Source organism: Lepidochelys kempii, chromosome 3 (genome assembly GCF_965140285.1).
Source record: "Lepidochelys kempii isolate rLepKem1 chromosome 3, rLepKem1.hap1, whole genome shotgun sequence".
In the NCBI taxonomy this organism is placed as follows: Eukaryota; Metazoa; Chordata; order Testudines; family Cheloniidae; genus Lepidochelys; species Lepidochelys kempii.
Genome location: NC_136382.1, coordinates 142,373,188 through 142,400,994, shown reverse-complemented (window position 1 = coordinate 142,400,994; position 27,807 = coordinate 142,373,188). Strand labels below are relative to the sequence as shown.

Sequence of the window (27,807 nt, the reverse complement as noted above, 5' to 3'; positions counted from 1 at the left end):
TGGAAGAAGATTATGAAAACATCTGAGGAATCCCAACAGGAATTTGGGACAGTGGAAACAACATTCTGAAGAGACTGCAACCGACTTCCTCATATCTCATTTTTGAAGTCACGTAATAAAGAAAAAGTAGCACCGAAGTAAATTAGAGCGAAAGGAAAGAATGTGGAGGTGCTTTCATTCAGTTGTCTTTTATTAATCAATGTGAACGTTTAAAGATGGTAAGATCTGTGTAGGGAATGTGTCTGATCCATGTTCTGTAAAGCTAAGTGTAAACTAGCAGTGCTACCATATCTGTTCTCTATGTAGTAATTAATAAAACAGGTGAAATACAGAGCATGTAGACAATATGGAAAGGTGCTTTGAGGATTAATGTAAAAAGACTACAGCAAAGAAGATGACGTGACAAAAAGCCTGAGATTGTTTTTAAGGGTCCTATCCCACAGTCTGAACAAATGTAAACTCCATTAGTGTCAATGAGAGTTTTGCCTAAGAAACGGTGACAGGAGCTAGCCAACAATTACAATATTTTACACAGAGATGGCTTGATTTCATGCAGGATCCAATAAAAGTAGAGCTGGACAAAATGATCATTTCCTGCAGAGCACAAGTATGGCTCTTATTCAGCCAACTGAACTGAGTATTTCTGTCTGAGATTTGTGCTATAGTATATCTGGTGTGTTGCTGATAGCAGGCTCTGCTAGGAGCATATGCTCCGCACTCCTTTAGCTCTGCCTAGCTTAACCTTTGCTGGTTAGGGGGAAGCATTTGATCCACCTGAGGCAGGACACACTCCCCCCTCCTCCCAAACACATGGGCACAGAAAACTTCTCTTTCTCCTCTTAAGACCTTGGAGGAGCAGGACAAAGATCCCTCAATACTCCCCTACCTGGACCTATATGTAGGAAGTAGAGTGAAGTTCTAGTGCCATTTTCCCAGGCCCCAGCTCTCCTCATGAGGATCAGGGGGAACGTCCAGACCTTTGTATATTTAAATACAGGAAATGCCTGAGTATGAACATAACGGCCCATCACTATGAAAAAGGGAGCCGTGACAAGGCGGTGGCCGTTTGATTCTTAATGCGTGTTATGAGGTTAACCAAGGATAAAATTCTTTTGCATTCAGGTATTGCAAATGCTGAGTAAAGTGATGAGGGTGGCATATCACAATGAATGTCAGCAGAGTATTATTTGATTCGAAGAAACCCAATTTCTTTTGGGTTAAGACTACAAATTGTCAATAAATGGTACAAGCTGGCTTTTGGCACAAAGAGTGGTACTGCCTAACTGTATAGCTTTAAAAGGGAATTTATGTGAAGAATAGCTTCAGTTACTGGCACAAGTCAAGGGTAATAGGGAGATAATAGGTAGAAGAGAACACAGAATTCACCTTTTTGATTAAATATGGGCCATAGAATAAGATTTGAATGGGAAAGATGGGATTTTTATATTTCTGGGAGAAGAGTAAAGATGAACTAATAAAGCTCTTCCCAGTAATATTTACTGTACAGTATATACTTATATGTGTTGTGTTAATAACTCAAAATTATTAATAAACGCATGTGTGTTCTGCATTGGGATAAATAGGTTTTAGGGTAGAGGGATGAAATAGATGTGTAGTTCCAAGTCTGAATGATTTTCTCATATCCAAATTATTATTGTTATGGCTGACATCAGCAGGTGGCACGAGTACACGCAGGCTTCTGAGTTCTCCGTGTGTAAGCTAATGTTCAGTCTTGGGAAGACATGTTGTTGTTAGGTTTTGGTTGTACAACATTCTGGGGAACAGGGAGCACCGTGAACCACCGATGAATTTGCTATTTGTCTTGGTCACTGATTAGAATAATTTTTTGATGCAGTGTTGCTCTTTGGGAATTAAGATATTAGTTTTCAGCTGGGATTCCTGAAAGAATCTGCTACTGCTCAGCAGAGGAGCAACACTGGTATCCAGATACACGTGGCAGAAGTAAGGGCAACATTATATATAAATCTACATACGATACAATTAAACCAGAGCATACGATATATCATTTATATCTGATAGAAATAAGGCCAGTGGAACTTGCTGGTTGGTTTCAAAGGCTATTCTCTATTTTGCATACACGTGACAAAATAATGTGAATACAGACACTTCAAAATCATGTTTTATTCACCAATGTAAATATTTCCCTAATTAGATGAGCAGGCTTGTAAAATTATTTTGTGGTATTGTGTTTGCAGGAGCCAGAGATTACATGCTCACTTCCATGATATTTCCTTGCTTTCACCGACTCACAACTTTGTAAAAAAAATCTTTGGGGCTAAAATTTTCCATGCTTAATCGCAATCATTTCCAAGAAAGGCTGAGAAATCCTTTTCAATCCATTTGAAAATCTATTAAATGCATTCTCAGTAGACCCAAGTCCTAATGAAGCTCTATCCCTTTCATGACATCCCACAGAGGACTCTGACAATGACAGGTATGCTCTACCTGGCCTAGCCAGGCCCCTACTGGGAACATGGATGGCAGCTGCTGGAAAATTTTGCATAAGGGAAGCTATAAATGTCTCATTCAAATACGCACAAAAGAACAAAGCAGCTGAAGCATTCCAGTGACCCTGTTTCTGTTGACTTACAGTGGTGGGTGCCTGCCATACTGAGCTGAATAGAAACATGATTTGAAAGGATGTTGTATCTGTGAGGGGACGTAGATGACCTTAGCAGGTGTTTCCAGGTGAAGGACTCAACAGAACTTCAATAAAGTGTAGCACAGAACTAACACAAGCCATTTCAGAGGCAGTTCTGCAGAGTCTAGAATAAAGGTCTCTTGATTATAGCACCATTAAACACCACATAAACATCCGAAGTGCTAGCAATCACTCACTGAGGAGAAGCGAGGGGAGGAGATATTGCCAGTTCAACAGGCTTATTTTGGATTCCAAGATCCCAAAGTTCTTACCAAGAGAACAGCCTAGCTTTTACTGCAAACCAACCACTCAGGGTATGAAGCCTCAAATCCAGGTGAGGAATACAAATACCAGGACATTCAGAATTTCTCTGGAGCACATAGGGCCCACGCCTCTAATATTCTTTAGCCACCAACAGATTCTGTTTTACCGACATGTGCTTTCTCGGTCAAAACTTGTCCATCTAAGAAGTACCACTGAAGTCAGTGGGACCAATTCTCCTCTAACTTGCCCCTGTTTTACACTACTGACTGCAGTGGAATTACTCCCAACTTATATTAGTATAAGTGAGAGGACAGTTATGTCCAGTGGGCCTACATACACGAATAATGCAAACAGTATTCAGCTCCGTGTCTAGATCAACTTGGAAGGGATTCTGACTGATTGAATCAGAAAGCCGAGCAGTCTCAGGTTCTCTCTTTTTTTTTTTTTGCAGAACATCCAGTTATTTCTCACTTCACAGCACTCTACTGGAAATGCTATCTCTGCAAACAGCTCTCTTTTTCCATCCACTATATGCTAACTGGGTAGCGAAGGGCAATTCTGTATTTGTGTCCTTCTGCACAGGCTTGCAGCTAGAAAGCACATTACAGAAAACATCACTGTTACAACAGACTAGGAGCATATTTCCAGTGCCAAGGACCTATAAACACAGCAGATTCTGCTACACTGCTAATGTCAGTGGGTTGATATGAAAATGTATGTTCAGTATTCAAAAGGTGGTTTCAAGGAACTCAGGCCCTGTCTCTATAATAAGGGCATGGCGTTATTGACAGTGAGTATAAAAAATATCTCCCCTTACCCATCTTCCTTCAAGCAGTGTTGAAAACAGTGTCCCTAAGTGCTGACAGAGTCAGTCAAGTTCAACACCCATCATAGGAAAGTGCTGTAGTGTAAGCTATTATTCACTGTCTGTCTGTTGTGTGTCCCTCACTGAGCCCAATTCATAAATGATACGAATCCCAACTACAGGACTTTGTCCTTTGGCTCAAACTAGAGCAGCTCATGAGTATGGTTCTACAGATCCCTAGTTCAATCCTGGTTACATCCAAGATAGCAGATATCACCTACCACAGCTTAGCAATGTTGAACTCAGTTAACCCTGTCTATGCTAGTGGGACAAACATTTTCAGCAGTACTGAAGGAAGATACAAGGGATAGACATTTTGACACCAATTGACATACTCTTCGACATTGATGGATAGCGTCTTTGTTTACATAACTATATATACTAGGGAAAACAGTGTTGATCTTAGACAGAAACCTCAAGACCTCAAGCCCCATCTACTCTTCAAAACTGACTACATTTGGCAATCATATAAGAAAACAAGATAACAGCCTGGTCAGATAATGCTGTTTTGTTAATGGGGTGGAAGGGACAAAACATATTTATGGAATCTGTAATGCTGGTAAACCAAGCGCCAGTTCTGAGCAAGGTCAAAGGCATTAGCTAAGAACAGACAAATTCATAGCTGCAAACCAAACCAGCTCACCTGCATGTTAGTATTGTTCAAGACAGGGTTAGTCTTATAAGAATGTATTTAGCATTTAGACTGTATGGAATGCTTGTAAACTGCTGCAGGCATTAATCTCACTCCTAATGTCTGTATTCCATGCTATAAGGAAATATACAAGTTTTACTTTATAGCTTTGAAAATGTTTGCTCTGAACTTGTGAACCCAGGCACAGGAATTGTCCCCCCGTGCCCATTAAGGAGGACTATCAAGATTAAATGGGCCTGAAGGAACATCACAATACAAAGGATTGGTGAATGGCCCTATCACACCCTGGAAATGCTACATGCAAGGGAGCTTGTCTCAGGGACTGGAAGTAACCTGAATATTTTATTTATAATATTCCAATTGTCACTAAGACCAGCTTGCCTGGGTGGCAAGATAATTGGAGAGCCTAAGGAGACTGTCTGTGGCTCCATGGTAGAACTGTTATAATGATCCAGGAGTTCACATCTGAGGAAAGGAGTTCACTTTTAAAAATTAGGTTAATAATAAGTTCAGTTTTGTGGCATAAAAGGGGCCTGATTTTGTTTAGTATTTTACAAGTTGGTTGATTTTTACCAAACTGCATACCTCTAAAAAGTCTGTGTGCTCTTTAAAAAAACCCACTGCACATCTGTTTGCTTGTGTTTAGGTCTTCAGGCAACCAATAAACACAAAACTTTGATAATTTAGAAAGGAAGTCAACGGGGTTGTTTTTGTTACCTTCTTTTCAAATATATTACAAAAATATGAAGGAGTTTTATTAAAGTTTAGAAGGAGATGACATCTTTGCATTAGCACTGTAGTTCCAATGCTCTTAAGACAATTAGATATAGTGGGCCCAATTCGTCTCTCATTTGCCCCTGTGTAGTTCTCTTGACTTCATTGGTTTTATTCCTGGTTTACAGTGTGAGGAAAAACAGGTGCAAATGTTGGCCTTAAAGATAAAGGGAAAATTCCCACCAGCAGTGTAAATCCAGAGTAATTTCACCAAGTGCAGTGGGGCTTAGACAGATTTAGACTGGCATAACGGAAAGCAGAATTTGGCAGAAAGGCTTTATTCTCCTCTCACGTATACAAAAATAACCCGGGGGTAATTCTGTTGAAGTCAATGGACTTTATATTCATATTATAAAACTACGTATAAGAGGAGACTCAGGTCTACAGCATTTCTTATAAAACAGCTTCCCTGTGAAACAACACTGATACCTCACGTTCTCATCAGGAAGATCCTAATATCCACAAAATGTAACTGAAGAGGTTTTTTTTAAAAAAAAAAAGGGTTAGAAATACCCATCACGTACATCTCTGACTTTGGAGAAGAAAATCATATAGTTGTTCTTGAGCCACTTCAATAAAAAGGGTTCTCATAAACTAAGAAGAAAGTTGATGGTTGATACTTCAATCCCTACTCACGTGATTTTGAGCCCAGAATCACACTGCCGTTTTTCCAATGGGACCTTGGTAGGTATAAATGCTTACAGCTTCGTTTTCACTGGCTGATGATCAGGCTCTACATTTCTAACTTTCCAATGTGTCCCATTGTGACACACTGTACCTCAAAAGAACACTCTCTAACCCCCATATTCATAATTCATATATGGTTGTGATACTTCACACACTGCATACTGTGTAAGAAATCACTTGAAAGGCCATGATCTGCTGAAACTGTTGTTCAGCCCAAATATGTATATCATTAGTGTGCATGAAGTTATGAGATTTTGCTGTATGGTTGTTACTGAAACATGCTGTAAATTTGCTAGGGACATACAAAGAAGGCAATACACTCCCAGGAGGGTGTTTAATGTCCATGAATCAGCAGGGAAGCCGTAATCAAGGGATTTACAATTCAATGACAATTGCACAATCACCACACAATGGGGATTGCTAAACCCAGTCTCTCAGCACAGCCCACCAGGACATGTCTGGGCAAGTGTCTTCTAGGCACGTGGACTAAGGACATAAAATAGGGGACAGTGGCATCATGCTTTTGCCTTTCTCCTCTCCACCCTATGCTGGAAGCAAAAGAATAAAGACGCTGAGAAGACGAAACCTTCAACTGAGGAGACTGGTCCAGGTTTAAGAGGGAAACCTGTGTATTATGAACTGTAACATATAGTGGAGTGAGAAAATTGCTTGATCTAAATACTGCCTAGTGTAATAAGGTTTAAGATGAAGATTGTGTGCTTATCTTTTATTTTCTTTGTTAACAATCTTTGACATTTTATGTTTTATGATCAGTGGGCTTGAAGCCCGAAGCCCACTGAAGTCAATAAAAAGACGCCTATTGACTTCAGTGGGCTTCCAGCCAAGCCCTATGAGAACTTTAGCATTCATTTCAGAAAGAAAGGGACCTCTAAAACTGTAACTAATTGATTAAGGAGATAAACTGGATAACAAAAGTTAAAACACCAGAGAAGGGGACTGGACATTCCAAGTAATTGCAAAGGTGGGTTTTCTGAGGAAGGTGCCAACTGATACAGTGAAACCAGAAGAGTTTCTTTAGCATATTGAATCTTAACATATAAATAGACAGCCCATTTTCAGACTCTCACAAATGAGAGTTCTGAAAGACTTTCTAGACCATATAGATTTGTGTAGTGCCAGCAGTGTGATACTGTAAATGCTTTACAGACATGGATGAAGATAAAGGACCCGAATGGAACTATTTCCACTGACACCTGCTGAAGATCTGGTCCAAGGATCCTGCCCTCAAAATCTGTCCCCCACCAATTCACCATTATTTCATACAGTATATTTACCAGTTGTATGTCCAGCCTACTTATACATTATTCTGCTGATGGGGTTTTCACCACATCCCTTGGGAAATTATTCCACTAACAGGCTTCTCCTTCAGCAAATGTTTCAGTGTAATTTTCCCTTTGTTTATTTTCATTCCATTACTCCAACTTAAATATATCCCCTTGTGTCACCATAAATAAATTCCTCTCTTCCCTATGTATTTACAACAAAGCTTTATTTCTTTTAATCAGTCCTAATAAATAGGTCAGTCCCTCAAGACCTTTAACAATACTTACTGCTCTCCCCTGAATTCCCTCCAGTTTGCCAACCTCCTTCTGGAACAGAGGTGCCCAGAACTGAACCCAATATTTTAGGGAGTATGTAGTTATGCTACGTAGAGAGGAATTCTTCTCTCTTTTGTCTGCAATGGGATGCCTCTGAATTGTCTGCCCAAAATCACATTCTTTGTTTTTTTGGTGGTGGGAGGGAATGGAAATTAATTTCAGTAACGATATCTGATCCTTTTTCATTTGAATGCAAACATTTAAAAGGTATTGGTCCTAAAAAACAAATTGAACTAAGCCTCAGAAAAACGACTGCACATTTTAGATAGTTTGCTACCACTAATGGCATCTATCTTTTCCATGAACATGACTTTTTAAAATTTGTTCAATTATACATGAAATGAATTATTATCTCATTTGCATAAGAGAAAAATCTATTAATGCTTAATTGAGCCTGAACCAGTTGTGAAACAGGTGAGAATGTATGGGTGGATACCCTGATTGAAGTGCTATTAATGTTCCAGATAGCATTTTAATGAATTAAGCGCAAATTCATTTGTATGCAAAATCACTGTTACTGCCTAATTGAGCCTCAATCAAGTTATATTTGAGCAATAATTGCACATTGTTGGCTCACTTGTGCAATGGTGGCTATGTGCACGTTGGCCCTGGACCAACCTAGAATCCTTCCCTGATACAGCTGCATACTTCTGCTGGGAAGGAGTATTTAAATGTAATTATTAATTCACATTAAGTATGACTGTAAACCATGAACACTTAGCTTCTAATTTTCCTTAGTAGTCTATCATTATTTGCATATTACAGCATCTACATAAATTAATTGATTGAGTAGTTCTATACAGAATAGAAAGAGCTAGATTGTGGGTCTGATTCTTCTCCCATATGTGCTTTGGGTGTAAACTCGGAGTTATAATATTAATGCCAATTGAGTTATGCAATAAAATTGGTGGACTAGGGAATCAGGCCCAGTGAATATGGCAGCTTATATATGCTGTGTTGGCTTTATGATGTCTGGCATCACCAATGTGAACCCCAAACCAGATAAAGTCATGCAGCCCAACTGCTGTGACTTGTAATATCACTACTGAGACTCTGAGCCAGATCCTCAATGGGTGTAAACTGGCATTGAAGTGAGTGGAGCTAAGCCAATTTATACCAACTGAGATCTGATGAAGCAGGCTGATCTTGTGGAGACGTAATTCAGACCTGGGGCGATCAAATTATCTAAATGATACAAACTGCCCTAGAGCAAGTACCCATTGCTCACCAACACTAAAATGTTGGTGGCTGGTGAAGTCAGTATTTTGTTGTTCTCCTGCTCTTGATCTATAGTTCGATTTCCTCTAATGAAGTGTGCAGGTAAGAGTTTTCCTGCATTCCGAAACTGCATATCCCCAAATCTACTACACAATGATCCTTGGCTTAAAGAAGAAAATCTGCCAGAAATTCGAGCTGGTAAAATCTTCAACCATATCTGTCATCAGTGAAAAACCCCTAAAAGTGTCTTTAATAGCCAAGCTACTCATTATCCCCACCCTGACAGTTTTGTGGTTCTCACCACTCTGTTACAATTGCTTTTGCTCTTCTTCCATTTTGCAAAACGTAAGGTCAGTGTCAGTGAGTATCACCTCAGTGAGTAGGCACCTAGGAGCAGATCCTCAGGTGATGTAAAATGGCAAAGTTCTATTGACTTCAGTTTAGACCAGCTGAGGCTTTGGACCTTAAAGTCTACCTGCCAACATCATGCAAAAGCCTTTTGTTCTGAGTGACTAAGAGTGGAAATTATTCAATATCAAGTTGACAATATCAAGTTGACAATATCAATATCAACTTGACAATATCAACTTGACAATATCAAGTTTTCCAGCTTTTTTCTAACTTTTTCTAAAATAGTTGTCTCATATTAATCAAGATCTTTGTTGATGGATCTCCCCAAGCTGGATGCGTCAGTGATGGTTCTCCAGCTTTATTCCTCTTCCTGAAAGGACTCATTCCCCTTTCTCCTTCTCTTCTTAATTCCACCCTGTGCATTGCTGCATCCTCAAGGCCCTATGTCCCAGTTTCTTTAAGAGATCTCTCTTTCACCTTGTCTCCCTTCAGGAATATTTCTTTTTTCCCAGTCCCCTGGTTCTTTGCCAACTCTCATGCCTATATGTCCTCATCTCTCTCTTTTCTATTCCTGTTTTATCTGTACTCTGATTTCCATGAATAAATTTTGAACTAGTAAATTAATTCACCTATTTCTAATGCACTAACAGTTATTTAAATTCATCTAATCACATCAGACTAGGGTGCTAATCCAAAACCCACTGAAGTCAATGTGAGTTTTTCCAATTATTTCAATGATCTGTGGAACATGCCCTTATCAAGGGGAAGATAAAGGAGGTGATATAGACACATTCCAATCTTCACATCAGTGTAAATCAAGACTAATTGAAGTAAGTAGTTACACTAGTGTAAAGCCACTATAAATACTATTGAATTGCACCCATACACTCAAGCAATAACTCACACGCCAGAGAGAGCCTGATTCTGCCCCTACTCAAATGAATGGCAGTTTTGTCATTAACTTCAGTGGCAGCAGGACGGGCCCAGAATGCAGTACTAAGAGGTACTAAGAGTTTTACTAAACTAAGATTCGGCAGAACATCATAGCTAAAGACAGAGTTTGTATGTGCCAATTCTAGTTAACGAGAATCTTAATGGTGACAGGAGCTCCATCAAGCAGCAATCTCTGCCATTAAAATATTATTCTACTTAATTGGAATGATCTGCTGTTTATTAGCGGTTATTGTCAACTTTTCTCTCAACAGCTGCTCCATACACTCTGTGGAAAACCTCCTTTCCTGATGGCATTGAGGGAGCCTGTCACTGTACCTGATTACTGACAGATTAAGGAGGGATACAGGCAAATAGCACTGTTTTGCATACAACTGGAGATTTGGAGGTGGCCCTTCCAAAGATTTCCAGTGTTGGACAAAACATATTTTGTCTGATTATACACCAACACCATTTTTTCAGCAGTGTAACTTCATTGACTTCAATGGAGTAACTCCTGATTTACCCCGATGTAAGAGAGAAGATGATCAGGTCCATTAAGGCCAACAATAGTGTCTGAGTTTGCCTTATGTAACAGCCTGACTCTTCTGTCACTCACATGAGAAGCCTAGTGTATGTTCTCCACCTTTGCATTCTAGAGGATAGTCCATGAGGAGCATTGCAAGAGGCATAATTATAATTTGAAGACTGAAGGAGAACTCAGGATAACCTCCAGCGTGAAGAGTCATATCCACACTAGCTCACTAGCACTAAAAATAGCATGTAATTGCAGCAGTGTGCATGGCTAGCCATTCTAAGTGTGTACCTTTTCAAGATGCTAAGTACACACTCAGGGGAGCTAGCTTTTCCTGCTGCCACAACTACAACTTATTTTTAGTACACTAACTTGCTGAGAGTTAACGAGGGTATGACTTCTGGAGCTGGAATTTACACATCCAGCTCAAGGTGTAGACATATCCTTAGTGAGGCCTCTGTGCTACTGGTCAGATTATTCTGAGTAGTGTTTTGCATTGTTTAGTTTATGGTTCACGGTTTTCTAGCTGTCCCCCTGTCTCTAGTGAAGAGGTTTCAGTGCTATATTTCTGTAGAGCACAGAGAGGTATAAATCGAACTCACGCAACAAATGCCATGACAATGCATGCAATACAACAGACACTTCATCCCTGATTCTCCTCCCATGCCAGCTTTTACACTGCTATATCTCCACTGGCTTCAAAAGAGCCACTCAGGATGTGCACACATGTAACTGAGAACATAAGTGGACTCTTCGTATACATTCAAATAATCATTTTTCCTTTTCTCCCATGACTAGAAAGGAACAATTTCAAATGATAAATTTAACATACCCCATATTGCTTAGGGGAAATTCTTATACCATGATAAATGAGCTCAAAACAGTTTTCCCTCTTCCCTTTCTATAGTGATAGACTGTCTTTCGCTAAACAACAGGTCAGCTTCCCTTTGATTCCAACGTAGTCACACCAGTGTAAAAATCACATAACAATGAAGAACCGGCCCAGCCTATATTTGTATACTCAGCTTTTATGCAGTGCTTTTCACCCACAGATCTCAATGCCCTTTACAAAGTGGGGTGGAGTATCAGTATCCCTATTTTATGGGAAACTAAGGAACGAATAGGGTTAAGTGACTTGCCCAAGTAACACAGTAAGAGAGAAAAGATGGTCTTATGGTTAAGGCACTAGACTGAGACTCAAGAGATCTGGGTTCCGTTCTTGGCTCTGCGGCAGACTTCCTGTGTATTCTTGGGCAAACCACTTAATCTCTTTGTACCTCAGTTTCCTGCCTATAGTAATAATACTCATCATCCTCCAGCATTTAAGAGGCACTCACATACTGCAGCGACGTGGGCAACCTACGCAGATTGATAAATATACAAGTCTGTGGCAGTGCAAGGAATTCCCAGGTTTCTTCACTCTCATCCACGTGCCTACTAGACCATGCTGCCTTACTGGATAAGCATCAGTAGCTCAACAAACAGGATGCTTCCAGGAACGCAAACAAATGTAAAGAGTGAATTTACAGACAAGATCTATTAAATAAAATAAAATCAGCTGAGATTTCTGAGAAAGGAATTCATATATCCCTGCACTTTTCTAAACACTGTTTTCTTGTATTATCAAAGTCATTAAAATGTGTAAAAATGATTATTTCCAACAAGGCATTACCATGAATTATCACCACTACTGTTGCCTAGCAACCAGGGTCCTTTTTGAACAGTGAGCTCTATAAACTGGTATCTGGAGTTTGTGCAAATGGGTATTCATTTGAGGGTTTAAACACATTCATCTTTGAAATCAGAGGCAGATAACACAGCACTTTTGTAAATCTGAACACTTTAAAACAGTAACAATTACTGCACGCATCTTAGCAAAACCTTCTTCCCGTAGCACACTTAAGTCCTCTAAAACATGCTCAGTGCTGGAGTTTTGTTCCTTCAGCTTGTTGGAGCGTGTGTGAATCTTTATACTTTTTATGCAACTATTTTATATTCAAGCAAAGGAAACAATCCTCTCCCACTCTTCTGAGGGAGATATGCATAATGTCAGAACCAGGGGACACTGATGAAATTGAAAGGCAACACATGTAAAACTGATAGAGGGAAATAATATCTTTCACCCAGTGCATAATTAGCTGGAACTCATTGCCACAGATATCATGGGGGCCAAGAGCTTAGTAAGATTTTTGAAAGGACTAGATATTTATATGGATAATAAGAAAACTCAGAGTTGCATTAAATTGGATAATATGGGATATATATTCATACTTCAGAGCACAAACGGATCATTAACTACATGTGGTGGTCTATAATGAGGATTCTTGCACCTTCCTCTGAAGCTCCCAGGACTGACCAAGATCGGAGGCAGGATACCAGGTATCCGATCTGATTTGAGAATTCCTACATTGCTATGTTAATCTACATTAACTGAGTTTATGCTGAAGTTAATAACAGTCTGTGTTATTGCTTCCAATCTGTTTTTCTTTGGCAAGAAAATCTGCTTCCAACTCCCTGGCTTCTGAAATTCCATAGCCACATGGATATGAAGAAACATTCAAAGCATATTTAGGCACTAGGAAATATTTTTTCATGAAGACTGCAGACACAAGGACATGTTTGTTCCTCGCATAAACATACACACTCCACTGAAGTCAATTTAGCTGAGTGCTTACCCCAGCTATAAATTTAGACCATTGTTTTTCATACTTCATCTTGCAGACATGGGGCTTGATATAGCATTGAATGGAAGTTGAGGGTTCTCAGCACTTTACAGTGTGGAGAATGGACTTGCTTCACTGAGAAAAATGAACATCATTTGTCATTATCTGATCTAAGTTGTGTGGTAAGATATGGGATAAGCCTGTTCTGAGATTTTACAGTATATTGGGGTTCCCAAGAAACCATATGGAGTATATTGATAGATTGCCATATAAATACCAATGGCTGTTTAATAACACAAATACTAATAGGATGCTTTGTCTGTGTGCTGTTTTATGGACATTTGCTGACTTCACATACAGCATCACTCTGTCACATAAGAAAACGTGTGTTAATATTAGAGTACCATTTGCAAGACGTAAGTTCACACATCGTTAGGCTCACAGCTTACCCTCAACAATGAAATAATGTGTCACCCTGAAGAAAGGTAAAACCTCTAAGTTAAACAGGCTAGACTGGAGCACACAGAGCCAGAGGCAGCACCAGGAAAGGGGTATTGTTAAGACACACCATTTGAAGGGGAAAGGGAGGGGAGTGAATGTACAGGTTATAACACCCTTTAGAACAGTGCAATCCACTCCCTATGATGCACCATGGACATGCCTCCCCGCCTCACCTTTCCACTCTGGGGCAATCGCACTCTTGCTAGGGCATGGAATCAGCAGCGTCTGCACTCTCCCAAGCACAGGAACTCCAATTTCCCTCACTGTTCCATGGGGTGTGCAAGGGGGGGAAGCTCCTTCCTCTCTCCCACTGCCCCTGGCAGAGCTACAGGCAATCTGGCCCCAAATATGTTAGCGTGTATTCTAATATGAAATTTAAAAGGCTCCTTGGAAAGTATTTTAAGAGGGCTGTGTCTCATTGACAGCCGGCAAACCATTTATGCTTTTCTTTTATCAACAGATTCTGGAGGAAATGCAGAACAAGAAGGAGCTTTAGCTGCTTTTCACTAGATAAACACAAACATGAGCAAGTGTGCTGGCACCTCTGAGTCTATGTAAACCCTAAAGTAGTACAGTATAACAGCTGGGAATCACTGCAATGAGAGACTGCCAGAGTAGCAAGTAGAAGGCACTTTTGCTGTTGCCTTTCTCCTAGCACACATTGCCAAGAAAGACAGCTGTTCTATTTGGTAACTATTTTACGTATCTATAGTCCTAGCCTAGGGAGCATGACTAACAAACACCCTCTACCAGTCCTTCAGCCTGCCTTCCTTTCAACCCACAAACATCGACAAGAAAAGTGATCTATTTTTCAAACATACATTAAGCTGCACTGTCAAGTATGACATACAGGACATTTTCATATCAGAGCTAGGCAAATGCTCCACAAGATGTTCCAGGAATATTCATTGATATTTTTATATGAGTTCATTTGGCCCTTTTGAGTGTGAGTTCTGGTAACATGACTATTTGTGAAAAGCAGATTTTAAGTTCACACAGCCAAGTAGTGATGGGAAACAAATGTTATATTAGCTTTTCAAACCAATTTCACAACCTGATTACTAGAGTTATGATCATCCAAGCCAGGAAGAGAAACAAGCCATTTGACCTATGTGACCAATCACAGTTAAGCTTGAATTCTGAAAGTCCAATACCAAGACAAAAAATAAATAAAACTTGAGAATAACTTCAAATCACGAATACATTTGCAAAAAGGATTATCTGTTTGTGGACTCTGGACCGTAAGAAAGGTGAAATTCAGGGAATGAATTATTTCTTATGAATAGCTCACACAACTTTCCCTGATACATCCTCCCACCCCGACCCTCTTCAATGTTTCCTTCATGAATGGCAACATTCATCCAGACTCCACAGTATAGGATGTTGACTAGACGATTACTCTTTGCTCATGACACTAAGACCTGAAAGCTCTAGATGCTGCTACCTATGGTTTATGCTCTCTACTAAGAAAGCCATATGATTCACAAAGTCAGAATCATTTAGGATATGGATAAGGAGTCTGTGTGACTGCAGACTAATGAATCCAAACTTGCTTTCAGACTCGCAGACATGACAAATGGCCAGAGATAATGATGAAGAGAAATGAGGACAAAACATATCCTCTATGTACACATTTTCTCTGATTTCCCAGAAACTAGCTGAAACAGCACAGTTTAGTTGTCTGGCATGACCAAACAGAATGCATCTTTTTTTGCAAGCTGATAAGGTGACACTCAGATTCGCACAAGACTAGGAAAAAGTCAAGAAACTTTTGAAATGCAGTAACTAAACCTTGTAACAATGCTGCATTTTCAGTGTGATGCATGTGTTACCTCCTGAGAGGCTAAAATCCACTTTGGAAATAGAAAATCATATGAGTTCCAGCTTGCAGCATCCTCCAAATTGTTCCATAAAGGGAGCAAAGTGTGTACCTGTGGAGCAAACAGGGAGTTTTTGCATTCTAATGTCTCAGATGCCTTGAGATGGCCACAAATCTTCGAGCACCTCTGGACACCAGGACCACTGCACCAATTTTCAGTCCCCTGGGTCTCCATGTCAACATGGCTCTGTCCCTACTGGCTGTTATCTTTGAAACCACCACCACCACCACCACCACCCTTCTTTAGGGGAGGGAGGATTCACTCAGTGGGATCTGCTTCAGGAAAAATATAATGTCGACACAGTCAGAATTGTCTTATATGTAGGGAACCCAAACTTGTGCAAGCACCATGTGCAAAGGAGATGGAGAAACTCTGCCCTGATCATTGAAAGCACAAGGTTCAGAACTGAAATCTCTCTGCTCCATCTAGCTGGCAGATATCATACAGCCACTGAGCCCTATACACATTTTGCCATTTACTTCAAAGGGTGCTCAATCTGGCCCACAGTTTTCTATCATTCATTTCTCTATCCTTCCTGAGCACTGCTATTCAACCCCACCACAAAAACAAACAGCTAACACCACAGAAAGGCACTCATCACCATCCACTATGCCTAACATAAGACTATCACTTACTTGTATGGGATGTGTTTGCTGCCGTTGACGAGGGCAAGGATGACATTGCCGAGTGCTGACAGCGAAAGACAGAGTCCGGAGCCTCCCTCTCGGTTTTTGCTGAGCACTTTCACACAGCTACCCAGGTCAATGAGATGTAAGCGGCTGCGACCTCCGGACACTGCCATAAATGAAGATCGGAGAGAAGGAGAGCAGTTAGCATCGTGCCTCTGATGAGTTACTCTAAATGCAGCTCCTGGAAAGAAAGTTTCCCCCGAAAGCAAAAGCCATTGCTCATCATGACCTATTAAGGGGAAACAGTTCAGAAACCGCATCTCAGTAATGTGAGCAGTAACAAACGGTAGGAGTCCTGTTAACTCATTTCCACCACTCACAGCTGTAGATTGCTGTTCATTGCTGACCTGTTTAAAAACTGCCGGCATTAGCAGCAATCACAAATCCTGCAGGCTTCACTCTGTAGGAGTCACTGTTGTGCCATTTTTTTTTTTTTAGTGATTCCACGAATCCAGCAGTTCTCAAACTTCATTGCACCGTGACCCCTGTCTAACAACAAAAATTACTACACGACCCCAGAAGAGGTGACTGAAGCCTAAGCCCGCCCAAGCCCCGCAGCCCCGGGAGGGAGGGGGGGAAGCTGCCCCAGGGCTTCTGCCCTGGGCAGGCAGAGGGAGGGGGCATGTAACCTTAGCCCCCCTGCCCAGGGCTGAAGCCCTTGGGCTTTGGTTTCAGCACTAGGTGGTTGGGCTCTGGTTTCAGCCCTGGGCCCCAGCCTTGGCGACCCCATTAAAATTTGGTTGCGACCCACTTTGGGGTCTTGACCCACAGTTTGAGAACCCCTGCACTAGTCCATACCCGAGTTGTCCTCTGTGCTATTGGCCCTTCAATCTCCTTTGTCAGAAATGGAGATCTGGCCACTGATCTACAGCTTGAGAGGCCGGTTCGTGGACAAAGGTTCTGATGCAGTTTCAATCTTTCCCTTACTTCACCATCCCCTCTTGAGTTCCTGATGTCCAAAATCAATAGAAATCCACCAAACTTTGTAGAATATTCAGCTTTACTTGAAAAATGTTCAGCTTTCCAATGGTTCTGAAGGTATATTTATGAGGAGTACTCAGAGACGACTTAAAGACATACCTGAGTTACAAGCTATCACTCCACATGGCTCTACTAGTACACCTTAGACATCAGAAGGGCATTATTCAAAATATTTTTCATAACTAATTTTTCATAATTGCAAAATGAATACTACTATCCAAATCACCCTGGAAATTAGAGAATTAAATTTGTTTTTCCTTTATATTTTTCCATCCATTATGAGCACAGATTTGTTGCTACTATAGGAATGGTGGCACTGTTTATGGGCTTTAAAGGAAAAAAGAGCATTGCAACACTTATTCCAAGAAAACAAAGCACATACTAATCGCTTGTCTACACTACAAAATTAAGTTGACTTTATCTAATTCGACCTCGAGCCTCCGAATTAAGCAAGCCAATTGTGCATGGCCACACCATGCTCATTATCTCAATGCAGTGCCTACATTGATGCACAAAGCAGTGCATCGTGGGTAGCTATCCCGAAGTGCACCTTGCCGCAGTGTGTTTTGAGAAGTTTGTGGAATGCCTCGTGGGGCCAAAACACTGTGGCATGGGAGAATGTGAACATTGTGTCAGCATCCCATGATGCACTGTGCTCAACAGCAAACAACCCAGTGGTTTTCGGACCTTAAAACCACTATGTGTACACCATGACCACAGAAGCATGGAACCTGCTCAGTTGTGCACTCTTGCTGTGAGCATCTCAAACACCTCACGCCTTCTCCTGCAGTATTTCCAGAGCCGAAGTAGGGTCCACTGAGCGGAACATAGCGATGTCCTGCAAGCAGCCCTGCTGCACGCCATTGAAAAAAACAATTCACAGTTGCTGCTGGCAGTTACAGAGCAGCTGCACTCTGTTGAGCGCCGTTTCTGGTCCCGTGAAACAAGCACTGACTGGTGGGACTGCATTGTTTTCCAGGTATGGGATGACGAGGAGTGGCTGCAGAACTTTCGAATGCAGAAGGCCACCTTCCAGGAACTTTGTGCAGAGCTTTTCCCTGCCCTGCAGTTCAGCAACACAAAAATGAGAGCTGCTCTGACAGTGGAGAAGTGAGTGCTATTTGTAATCTTGCAACGCCAGACAGTTACCGGTCAGTGAGGAATCAATCTGGAGTAGGTAAATCAATCGTGGGAGCTGCTGTGCTCCAAGTGTGCAGGGCCATTAATCGACTTCTTCTATGAAGGGTAGTGAGCCTGGGAAATGTGCAGGACATAGTGGATTGTTTTGCCATGATGGGGTTCCCTAATTGCGGTGGGGTAATAGATGACACCCATCCTGGCACCAGAGCACCTTGCCAGAGAGTACATAAACTGAAACAGATACTTTTCAATGCTGTTCCAAACGCTGGTGGATCACAGGGGGCGTTTCACCGACATCGATGTAGGATGGTCGGGAAAGGTTCATGATGCGCGCATCTTTAGGAACTCGGGTCTGTTCAAGAAGCTGCAATCCAGGACTTTCTTTCCAGACCACAAAATGAACATTGACGATATTGAAGTGCTCATAGTTATCCTGGGGGACCCAGCCTACCCCTTGCTCCCCTGGTTCATGAAGCCATACATTGGCCGTCTGGACAGCAGTAAGGAACAGTTCAACTATAGGCTCAGCAAGTGCAGAATGGTGGTTGAATGTGCTTTTGGTCATTTGAAAGGGCACTGGAGAAGTTTACTAACAAGGTTGGACCTTAGTGAAGAGAACATGCCCATGGTTATAGCTGCCTACTGTGTACTGCATAATATTTGTGAAAAAAGGGGGAACATTTTCCGCAAGGGTGGGCAGTTGAGACAGATCACATGGCAGTCATTTTTGAGCAGCCAGACACCAGGGCAATAAGAAGAGCACAACAACAAGGGGCTGTGTATCTGCGAGGCTTTGAAAAGCCATTTCAATAATGAGCCATAAGTAATGGGAGCTGCTCATGTGCATTGTGCTTTTCCAAATCTTCACCTGCCTTGTATCGCTGTCCCTGTAAAGCCAACCCCCGACCCAAGCCCACTGCTTCTATTTAATAAAGAACATTTATTTCTCAAATCCATTTACTTTATTTAACAAACATAAGTAGAGGGAGAACAAAAAAAAGGTAACCTTGGGGAAAAGGGGTTGTAAAGTTGGAAGGGGAGAAACATAGACTCATAGACATTAAGGTCAGAAGGGACCATTATGATAATCTAATCTGACCTCCTGCACAATGCAGGCCACAGAATCTTACCCACCCAATCCTACAATAAACCTCTCACCTATGTCTGAGCTATTGAAGGTCTCAAATCATGGTTTAAAGACTTCAAGGTGCAGAGAATCCTCCAGCAAGTGATCCGTGCCCCATGCTGTAGAGGAAGGTGAAAACCGCCCAGGGCCTCTTCCAATCTGCCCTGGAGGAAAATTCCTTCCCGACCCCAAATATGGTGATCAGCTGAACCCTGAGCATGTGGGCAACATTTCAGCTGTGTAACATAATACCGTACTCCAGACCATCAAAGACCTGGGAATGGACGCCTTCTGGTCCTTGTACCCTCCCCCTGAGTTATGTGAAAGGGAAAATGGACTTTTCGCCCATGCCTCAGGGAACGCTTTGGGGAGGGTGATTCTGCACCAGGTGATGCTGGCTGGCTGTCCACCAGGGTCTGCAGAGGGACTCTCCCCTCCTGCTTCTGTTCCTGCAGTTCAACCAGATGCCTCAACATGTCTGCTTGGTCCCTCATAATCAAAAGCACCTCCTGCGCCGCATGCTCTCGCTCACAAGGAGCTTTCCCGCTCTCCATGTCCATGTCTAAATTCTCAGACAGTGAAATCCTCCACGCTCTCAGCTCTGTGTCAGGTACCCCGGAGGCATTCATTATCTCGGTGAACATGTCCTCCCACGTTCTCTTTCTCCTTCTTCTAATAGCGAAAGTCTGCTTTCAGGTGTTGATGTCACACTGAAGGACACATTTCCAGTTGTTAGTCATGGGAAAAAATAAAGGAGCCATTGTACATGAATAAAATGTTTCCATAACAAGGCCATTTTCATTAAAACAAAAAAAAAACCTTATTACACTAGGTGCAAGCCATAACATAATCAGAATCTGTAACCATTCACTGTGCCATTTTACTGCTCCAGACATGGTGAATAGCCCCCCCCCCCCCCCGGGTCATGGGTGACAGCACTTTGAATGAAGTTTATGGCAGGCTCATGTCAGAACCAGAGGTAGCTAGTCAAACAATCGCCCCTCCCCATAGCACAATGGGAAGCTATTTACGAACTGGGCGGGGGGAAGGGGAACGTTTTCACTCCCAAATTGCGGAATCTCTCAGGTGGGGCCCCAGTCCCCTATCAGCCACTTTAAGCTACTTGCCGAGCACAGTAAAGGCACATTAGCAGCCGTGTGGTTTAGCGATCCGGAATGTGTGTGTGTGTGGGAGGGGGTCTACATGCCCTTTTTTTCTTGTAAGAGCACTTTTAATGAGAAATTCTCCTGTTTCCCCTAGGCGACCCTATGTGATATCAGTCTCCTGAGGGTAACAGAGGCGGAAAGGCAGGAGATGCTGCAAGCGTCTGGGTATCAACCCGGTCCTTATGCTGTGTACCACAATGATGCCAGCAGAATTAATTCAGGAGTTGCGTGGGAAAGTGTCCTACCATGGTGGAAGAAATAAGACTGCCTTGTCCAGAAACCTTCTGCAAAGGATTGCAGAGTACCTCCATGAAAGTTTCCTAGAGATATCCATGGAGGATTCCTGGGCTATCCCAGTCCATATAAACAGTCTTTTCTGGGGGCCACCCTCTGTGTAGCTGGAGCAGCCTCTTGTAAGCAGAAAACCACAGCACCTCGCTTTTTCTTCACAGTAAACATGCAATAAAACTGAATGTGTGCGCCTGCTAAAGTTTAACTGGACTTTGATTATAACTGTAGACTCACGATAGGTGCCTTCCCTGGCATCATGGTCAGCCACCGTGATGTCCTGTGATCCACAGGGCTCCAGGGTTAAAAATATTTCCTGGCTCTCGGGGAGAATGGATCCACTGCTCGCCTGTCTCCCATTCTCCTCCTCCTCCTCCTCATCCACCGTATCATCCTCTTTGTTGTCCCTAGACTCACACACCTGTGAGGTGTCCCTGTTGCTTGTGGGAGTGCTGGTAGGGTCACCCCCGAGAATCACATGCAGCTTTTTGTAGAACCAGCATGTGTGGGGTTCAGCACCAGAGCGACTGTTCACCTCCCTTGCCTCCTGGTACGCTTGGCGAAGTTCTTTTATTTTCACACTGCACTGCTGTGTCCCCCTCGTGTAGCCCTTCTCCCCCATTCCACGAATGATCTTTGCATAGATGTCAGTGTTTTCTGGATCGGAGCTCTGTCTGCACAGACTCTTCTCCCCACACAGCGAGGAGATCCACCACCTCCTGTGCAGACCAGGCTGGAGCACGTTTGGGGCGTGTAGTCTCCGTGATCAGCGGTGCTCAAGCTGGCACGTTCCCAATGCTGATCAAACAGGAAATGGGAAGTCAAAAATTCCCGTGGCTTGAGCAGGGGAGGGGCTGTTTCCTGTGTACCTGACTGCAGTGCAGCGGAGTTGAGAATGATCTCCAGAGTGGTCACAGATGAGCATTGTGGGACACCACCTGGAGGCCAATTATGTTGAATCACACAACACTGCATCTGCACTACCTCGCAGTCGACCCTAAAATCGAATTAAGCGCTATGCCTCTCGCAGAGGTGGATTACAGAAGTCGACATTAGAGGCAACTTAGGTCGGCGTAAAGAACCCGGTAGTGTAGACACATACGTTAACAGGTCGACTTAAGGCGGTTTCCTTCGACCTAACTTTTTAGTGTAGACCAGGCCTAAGAAACAAATTTCAAGGACTTTGGGAGTACAGATGGAAGGAAGGAAGGAGAGGTCAAATTTTGGCTCTACTAGTGTTAACAGTACTCCTTTAAACTGATATTCTACCCTGAAAAGTAAATCTGTAAAAGCAGCATTGTACAGTTTCAGCATTTATTGTGCCATGCTGATTTCCTATATGCTCAATTTACAAGTTGGAAGATGCATTTTCAACCTGTCAGCCCTGCAAACTCGACTTGAAGTTAAGTTCTTTACAACACAGGCATCACCGCCAGTGATATAAAGGTTCTGCAGCCAAATTATGTCCATATTTGTACTTGTGCAATCCTACGGTCTTCAATTTAAACTCTCAACTGTTCCTATATAAGCACATTAATCTCCAATAGAGCATACAAGTGTAACTGAGGATATGAGTGCTCTTGTAGAACTTTGTACCAGTGATGATGCACAAGGAGAAAGGAACCTAGCTTGACTTTCCCAGGTTGAATATGAAGGACTTGTAGTTCTAAAAGTAACATATTTTCGGTAGCAAAATTAGCAGAATTGATATGGAGTAATCAAGACACAAGCAGGGAACCATTGGCAGTTTTACAGAATCACTTTTCAGGATACAGCAGCATTTTAAAGTAACCACAATTTAAAGTACCATTAAAAGAACTGTTTACAGTTTTCTGTAGATTATTTTCATAAATATTGTCCCTGTTATATTTCAGTGGTTCAAGGTGAGGAGCTGTATTTTGGACTAATTAGTGAACTGTTATACTGTAAAGCCTGCAGCAAACGCTGAAATAACAACCCTGCCATTTCAGATACCATTTGATAAATGGACCTGCAGCAGGCTTCGTGAATGAATGCAGTATATAGGGAAGGTTGAAGAACTGTGGTGACTGTATGGGGTTACTATAGAGATGGGCAACATTTTTCATATGAATATTTTATTCAATGACAAATGTCATTTCAGGTCTACTGAAATTATTCATGAATTCAGATCAAATTCAATAAATAGTTTAGGCCAAAAAATGAAAACAAATTTTAAAAAAATCAAAACATTTTGTTTCGACATCTTTAAAACAAAAATGCTTTGACTTTTTGTTTCAAAACAGCATTTTGTTTTGAAATTTAGCTACATTTATTTTAAAACAAACAAACAAAAAGGGTAAAAACACGAAAAAAAAGAGACCAACCTCCCCACAATTCCTTTTGGGTTGAACAGACTGAATCGAAGACTGAATTGTCAGCTGTCGTTTGTCAATCAAGACCTAATCATTATTGCGCTCACTTGTTATTTTGATTCAATGAAAGGCATGGGGGTTGATTAAAAAGGAATGGCTGGCTCACTGGATTTATGGAAGACATGGGGGAAAAAGCTATTGGTGAGAGTGTTATATCTTTGTGATGGGATCCTTTTAGAAAGAACAAAGTTATCAGTGTGGCAGCATCAGGAAGAAGTCTGTGGTTAAAAATGAAAGGAAAAATGGCCCCCGATGGAAAAATGGACAGTTACCATTTTGATGAGAAAAGGAGAGGATTTGAAGTGCATGTGAAAAGCAATATTTTTATGCCAATGGCACTGAGCATATTTGCAAGATCAGCTGTTGTAAATGGTTGATAAAGGGACATTTTCTCTCTTGAAAAAGTTTTATTTCCATTAAATACTGGCTGATATGAACTATGAGGACTTGACTGAAGTGCTTATGAATCACTTTATACCCCAAGCAAACATCCTAGTTGCAAGATGTACAATTCACTTCAGAAAACAGAGAAGGAGAAAATGTATCTGATTTTTGGCTTGTCCTAAATTGTTCTTCACAGCCTGTCATTCTGGGAGCCATCTATCAGGAGAGATAGTTATGTACGTAGAACCAGAATTCCAGAACTAAGAACTGTGTCACAGAAAAAAACTTAACCTTAAACTCAAATGTAGTATGTACTGCTGCTTTGAGTCCACCAAGAGAAATTATTTTCACCTAAAAACGTGGAACAGCATTTCAGCTATGTAAGTGGAGAGTGGACTCCTACGAAATCTCTGTGTAACCCCCTTTGGAATGTGCTAGTTCCAAGAACACTGAACTGAGCCCCTTTGGGTCCTACCCTCTGGACTACAGCAACAATGGCTCCAGAACCTCTAGACACCATTTCCCAGTCTGTACAGGAATGGGGGCAGGGACACGGAAGAATAGATGGGAAATTCCTACAAAAGCCAACGGGGAGCTTCAGATAGAGTGATTTATATAAACAGTTTGCTAAGCCAAGGACTGCACAATCCATAAGAAAGATCATTTTGGTTAATGTAATCCAACACACTCTTTCACACAGTGTATGAAAGATTGTATCCTTATTCTTGGGGGGGGGGGGTTGTTTTTTTTTTAAACTCAGTTTGTCAGTGGAAAGTGATTACTACGGAATATAAAAGTAATACCCAAAAGTTCACAGCTTCAGATTCTGGTTGAATTTCACTGATCATCACCAAGTAAAAGTGAAAATGGAAAGTCTGATGATTAGAAGTTAATTTTGGTGGCCAGATTTGGACCAAGGTACTGAAATTAGTCAAACTGAACCCTATAGCAGTCACTGTATCTTGGCACATGTTATCTATGGAAGTCAGTTAATGAGCCTTGGTGAATATTATGCACTGATATTGCTAAGAAGAATCAATGACCCGTGTTTGGTTGCTGATGGTGATTATTCCAAGTGGCCAGGACTGGCACACATGACAAACACTTCTGGTGCTCAGACTACTGGGTATTGGAAATATGTTTCCTGCATATGGTTAGCCTGAAGAGAGAGTTTCAGATAAACAGGTTGAGATTGTTTCTGAGGAACTTCAGGTTTTCCTTCAGAGAAATTCACACACATGTAAAGGTCAGCTGCTCATCATCCAGTAGCCAGTGGGCAAGAAGAACATTCTGTGCAGAAACTTAAGAGAATCAGCAAGTCAAAACAAGACTTGTTTTTAGGCTGACGGCACCACTCACTCAATCTGGGATCTGAAAAGGAAGTTCTCCATTCTGCATGCTTTTTACCACCAAAAATTCTGGAATCCAAAGTTAGGTGGCAGTTTTTGCTGAAGATGAGATAAGATGAATACCATAAAATTTCATTGTCCATGGCCAGCTTGACTCTGCAGTACTGACAGTTAAAAAAAAAAAACACCACCACCACCTGTAACGTTGCAGGCATAATTCCATTGATTTCAATGGCACTGTGCCTGCTTCTTACATCAACAACTTCTGGCCTATCGTGAATTAGGACTCTAGGTAAGTATAGTACCAAAGTGTCCTTTTTACAGTCACTTTTCTGAACACAACCACACTTAAACTTTTTGATCTTTGCCTCACTAAAAGCTGCCCCCCCCCTTTTTTTTACCCTATTCGTTGAACCAACACTACTATCTTGTCATTGTTTTCTAACAACTGCTTCACTACAGCAAACTAGGCTCTGATCATCACTAGGAACCCTTTCCTAGCATAACCCCTTCCCCCCCAAACACACACTCCTCCAATCATCAACTAGATCCGACCTCCTTGGCTTATTAGGTCTCCCAGATATGGAAACATTCAGTCAGGGCGGCATGGCCTGAAAGCAAAACATACCTACAACTAGGGAATGATGCATCTCACATTATAAATCTATGGGATCATGTAATCTTTTAGAATTAGCCATTAAAGCCATCAGGAAACAATAAATTTTACTCCACAGCTCTTTTTTAAATTGTATTTGAAAACAGGCTGTGTGTGTGCATATGTAAAAAGCATGGAGTATTAAATGACTTTAATGGTAATGCCCTCAAAACCAGTCCTCTTTCTTCCCAACAACCAGATAGTTTGAGCATTCACAGTCTTCCTTTCCACTGCAGGGTGGTTAGTTAATAAACATTTAGTTAATTGAATTTTGCCTTCCAATTCCACACAGGTTATTACTAAAACAAAATGCAATTTCCACTTTCATTTGAGCAACTATAGCTGTTACATTTTAAATACAGTACAGAATATTTGAATATGCTGCATTCAAACTATAGGCATAAATATGGCAATGATGGCCACTCTTTGGACATCTTAGATTGTAGTCTGCTGCCTAACACAAATAATCTATAGAGATACACAAGCTGAAATATTCACGGTCTCCGCAGTGCTTATTTAGGCCCAGAAAAACTATACATTATAGAGGGTCGGAATTTTTTTGACGAAATTTTGTCATCAGAAAATGCCAATTTAACAAAACCAAAACTTTTCACGGGAAAGGGTCAATTCTGATAATTTTTTCAAAGCTACAATGTTTTGAAAAAGTTCTGAAATTGTCAAAACATTTTGTTCCAACATTTTTGAAACAAAAAATTATGGTTTTAGTTTGATATGACTTCTCATTTCAAAATTTAAGCGAATTATAGTAAAAATAAATCAAATAAAAAAGGTCAAAATTGAAACAAAATGTTTCAAAGTTATTGAAACAAAACATTGCAATTGACCTGAACTGATATCCCTCCCCAATTTTTGGTAGGCAATAATTTGAGATTGACTTTTCATCCTGATTCGGGATGCGAATGGTTTTTGATATCCTGGAATATTTTGGAGCACAGGGGAAAATCTTTCCCGCTCTGAGCCACTAAACATATGTTAATGAACCTGCTGGCTCCTTATTGGATGGTGTGTTAGTATCCAGTGCAACATTCAGCCAGCAGAGGGCTTCATAATCCCTTTCCTGTTCTGGATGGATAGGGCCCTACCAAATTCAGGGTCCATTTTGGTCAATTTCACGCTCCTAGGATTTTTAAAATTGTAAATTTTATGATTTCAGCTATTCAAATCTGAAATTTCACGGTGTCGTAATTGTAGGGGTCCTGACCCAAAAAGGGGTTGTGAGGGGTCACAAGGTTATTGTAGGGGGGGTTGCGGTACTGCTACCCTTACTTCTGCGCTGCTGCTGGCGGTGGTGCTGCTGTCAGAGCTGGGCAGCCAGAGAACGGCAGCTGCTGGCCAGGAGCCCAGCTCTGAAAGCAGACCCGCTGCCAGCAGCAACACAGAAGTAAAGGTGGCATGGTTTGGCATAGCCACCCTTCCTCCTGTGCTGCTGCTGGCAGGGTGCTGCTTTCAGAGCTGGAAACCCAGCCAACAGCCACTGCTCTCTGACTGCCCAGCTCTGAAGACAGAGCAGAAGTAAGGATGGCAATGCTGCGAGTCCCCCCTAAAATAACTTTGTGATCCCCCCGCGACTTCCTTTTGAGTCAGGACCCCCAATTTGAGAAACGCTGGTCTCCCCCATGAAATCTGTATAATATAGGGTAAAAGCTCACAAAAGACCAGATTTCACGGGGGGTTGGAGACCAGATTTCACAGTCTGTGATGCATTTTTCATGGCCGTGAATTTGGTAGGGCCCTACGGATGGAATACTGGCAGCGGTTAAAGAGGACCTGGGCTCAGGTGGGAGCTGGAGGTTGGGTATGAGCAAGAGCAACTGAGAGCTGGCTGCAGAGAGAAATATGGGCAGCTTGGGAGCTGGGACTGAAGGGCAGAAAGCCAGAATGGGAGCAGCCTTTTGCTTGGAAGAGGGACAGTGTTAGTGGTGGATAACAAGCAACGGGCTGCAAAGGCGGAGGTGGTTTGTATGGATGGGTCAGAACAAGATAATGGGTCAGACAAAAAGGACTGGACTCTGGC

General features: G+C 41.8%; 1 protein-coding gene across 2 annotated transcripts in view; it reads right to left on the bottom strand.

Annotated features, from left to right (window-relative positions):
- KIF26B (kinesin family member 26B) overlaps positions 1–27,807 on the bottom strand; it is a 426,862-nt gene that overhangs the window by 67,234 nt on the left and 331,821 nt on the right. For both annotated transcript variants that reach the window (XR_012158167.2, XM_073338289.2), the window contains exon 10: positions 16,237–16,396. Coding sequence is in view for 1 of the 2 variants with exons in the window: in XM_073338289.2 (XP_073194390.1) it covers positions 16,237–16,396 (160 nt within the window). In the remaining variant the exon portion in view is untranslated. The remainder of the gene's footprint in view (positions 1–16,236; positions 16,397–27,807) is intronic.